The sequence below is a fragment of the Plasmopara halstedii genome, assembly GCF_900000015.1.
Source record: "Plasmopara halstedii genome assembly, contig: Scaffold_526, whole genome shotgun sequence".
Lineage (NCBI taxonomy): Eukaryota > Oomycota > Peronosporomycetes > Peronosporales > Peronosporaceae > Plasmopara > Plasmopara halstedii.
This window is the reverse complement of record NW_020187446.1, coordinates 582,998-586,290: the sequence shown is the minus strand read 5'-3', so window position 1 is coordinate 586,290 and position 3,293 is coordinate 582,998. Positions and strand designations below refer to the sequence as shown.

Sequence of the window (3,293 nt, the reverse complement as noted above, 5' to 3'; positions counted from 1 at the left end):
AAGAGAAGAGAAGAGAAGAGAAGAGAAGAGAAGAGAAGAGAAGAGAAGAGAAGAGAATGTTCTTCTCTTCCATCGTATTGTTGAAATGTCAAATTCATTGAGTAGTCCACCGATTTCTGCATTTCTGGAAGCTTTGAGCACACAAATGGCTTGTGCCATCTTTTGAGAAAATCGGAATATTCATACATATTCACATACTTCTACGCCAAATGTAATATGGAAACATGACAATTGTATTGTTACTTTATCGAAGTAACTGTAATAAATGTGTGAGATTTATTTCCACAAAATTGCAGTACTTGCCTTGCTACAAGTATGAAAGATATATTGCCGTCACAAAGTTTTGGGATTAGAATTGCTAAAAATTGCATCACTTCCTTGTCATGGCTCAACTCAATATAAACATCTGTTTGCATCACAAAGTAGGCTTTGTGCCATGCTTCGTTTCAAAGGCTTCTGTAATTTAATGTGCTGTAAGTGCCAACAAGATCGCAGAATTTGCGAGATATCTGCGCAAGCTTTGTTTATTTGCGTCAGCTACAGATATTGGTAGCGTAAAACCTGTGCAATACACTCATGTATGCAAAATTTCGATACATACAATCCATTCTATAAAGACATAGATCGCTCCCTTCAAATTACCCAAACCTGACTGAGGGCTTAGCTCTTAGTGGATACTGAATGTACTTAGCAATTCTTTGATATAACAAATGTGCGGTTTGGGAATTATCGTTTGAAAATCTCACAGTGACACACATACACAGAAGCAGGGCTTATCGTAACTATGTCTTGTCTTGATTATGAGACCACCATATGACAAGTTTGAATCAATTCAATGAGCAAAGGTTACTTATTTCCGAGCGTTCTAGTTATACTTAGACATCGACTTGCGGACTCATCTCCATACTCGACGAAGAGAATGAACCCGACTCGTTTGTCATATTTTGCTGCATGAGCTCGCACAACATAGCCCGATATATAGACAAAGTAGCAAGTTGCTTTATGTTCTCGGCCAGGTTCCTTTTCAGTACAGCCGATACTAAGTCAAACCTTACCTTTAGTAATTTGTCGTCAAATTTCTTAGTAATAATCAAGTTTCACATGTATCGAACCAGATTACGGAGCAGTTCGGATTGGGATTTTTTTCGCAGACAATCTAGGTTGAGACACCACAAGATAAAGATTAGCTCTTGAAAACAAGTGCAGCCTTATTCGTCAGCGCTTAACGCACGTAGAATACCAGCCTTCAACATCCTCAATACCTCTAATGTCACAGTATGGTCAACGTTTTATCGGATCGGCTTGGGGCGCCAAGCAGTCAGAATCATTGCGCTGCTTCAGAGCAGAAGGTTGCACAGCTACAAAGAGGTATTAAAGGGGCTGTTTGTTTTGAACAGAGCTTATCTATTCATATGACTCAAAAAATTGGCATGTGGTATGGCTGTTATAAACTGGCGTCAAGATCAATCCTATCTGAATTCCCGACTAGAATATCCGTATAGCACGATCCCTATTTAAGTACGACTGTGTACGGTTAACACTGCATGTATCAAAACTTTATGCCAAAACCTTTTCAAAGACTACACTTCTTGTGTATTCCATCTGCATCTGTTATCTGCAAGTTACTGATGCAGATCCTGACTCTTAGCCATAGCGTCGTGCAACGGGTGCATGACACTCAATCTCAACATGATGTCGTCGATATTGCTATGATGTGTCAAATTAGCTAGAGGCAAATCACAATCTCTCATAAGTAGTGGTGGCTACGTCACTGTGCAGAACGACGCAAAATCTATGCTTATCACTCATACTCAGAACCAAGCAGGTATACCCTAAAACTACAAGAGAGTACTACATAGCAAGAGATGATCCGAATCTAACAACTTAAGCTGGAGAGATCCAAGCGCAGCACCGCTTCTGAGCCCAATGACATCTTCTGAGTGAGGCACATCCTATGAAGAAGATTCGAGCGTCACAGACGACGTGAAACTATCAACCCAAATTCAATAGAGCAATACTCGGGACACGAGCGAATAACCTTATAAATCCCCTCTTCTACCACAACCCTGCACTATCTAACATCTACTTTCATGATATTGGCGATGGATCGTGCAATGTCGTCGTAATTTGAGCTTTCAAAAACAAATAGGCCGGAATCACATCCTAGACTCTCTTTGAGTAAGTAGCAGTGACCATTTAACGATGGTTTTGATCGGCTTGCAGACGTTTTCTCAATGTAGTTTCCAAGATGTGAGGGGTTAGTCGGCGACGAAAGCATACTGGTCAACGTTGGTAAATAGTTTTTTATGCGAATAGACTGAAGGATCGATGTGAATGTTCACTTCAACAACTGGTGCTCTGCATGACTATGGACGAAAAAATGTCTAAATAAGTTTGTGTGTATGCAAGATTCGGCCTGAACTGAAATATTTTGGGCTCTTTCGTATCATCATGAAATACTATAGTAATTTGAGCGATAAACCAGAAAGTGAGACGTAATCTCTTCAAGGAAGTCAATTTATACATTAGAAAATCTTACAGTTTGTCAAATTGTTGGAACCAGCTTTTGTTTTTGAAGTGCTAACTGAGTACGTTTTAAATCGCTGCTGTTGGTCTCTGCTCAAAATTTATGGGATGATCACACTTACATGTAGTCGATTGATTTAAGCTTAAACAACTTCATGTACTTTTCAAATTGCGTATGATAACGATGCTGCTACTGCACATGGTACGGGCTTCTGACAGCATGTATGGGATCCAATGCTTTGATTACTGGGGAAAATAGAGCATTGACCATCAACAAATTCGAAGCCTGTCAAGAATACAACAAGTATGGCAACCGGATGATTAGAGGCTGTGGCTCAGTAACACTCAATATGTACTGCTGTCTTTTGGGCCACGGTAGCAAAACGGATGCCCTTAAGCTGTTGAAAACGAAAACAATCTGATGATCTTAAAACGGCACTCGTAGTTGCATCTCGATAAATAATGAATAGCAGATGCGATAAGTTGAGGTCGCTGGATACTTGGAAACTTGGATGTGATACCCTATACCAAACTTGCTTCGACCAAATAGCTTGATCTACTCTAAATTCACGGTCCAAATGAATTTTTGTAAAGAGGGGGAAGTTAAGGCTATGTTTAACTTAACAGCTGTCAAATAAGACAGCTGGACTTCTCAAAAGGCAAGCTACGCTGATTATGATAATCCAAAAGGTCTAAAGTACAATGTTGCGCTATGACACCGGACCAGGAGGAATAGCGTGATCACTACTCGGAATGAGTGGTAAGGC

At 40.1% G+C, this 3,293-nt stretch overlaps 1 protein-coding gene across 1 annotated transcript; it reads right to left on the bottom strand.

Moving 5' to 3' along the window:
• Nucleotides 1-875: 875 nt before the first annotated feature.
• PHALS_11167 (uncharacterized protein) lies at nucleotides 876-1,253 on the bottom strand (the record flags this gene model as incomplete). Its single annotated transcript, XM_024726714.1, has 3 exons — nucleotides 876-1,055; nucleotides 1,113-1,156; nucleotides 1,232-1,253. The coding sequence occupies 3 exons, from the start codon at nucleotides 1,251-1,253 to the stop codon at nucleotides 876-878; spliced, it is 246 nt and encodes an 81-aa protein (XP_024577363.1).
• Between the last annotated feature and the right edge of the window lie 2,040 nt (nucleotides 1,254-3,293).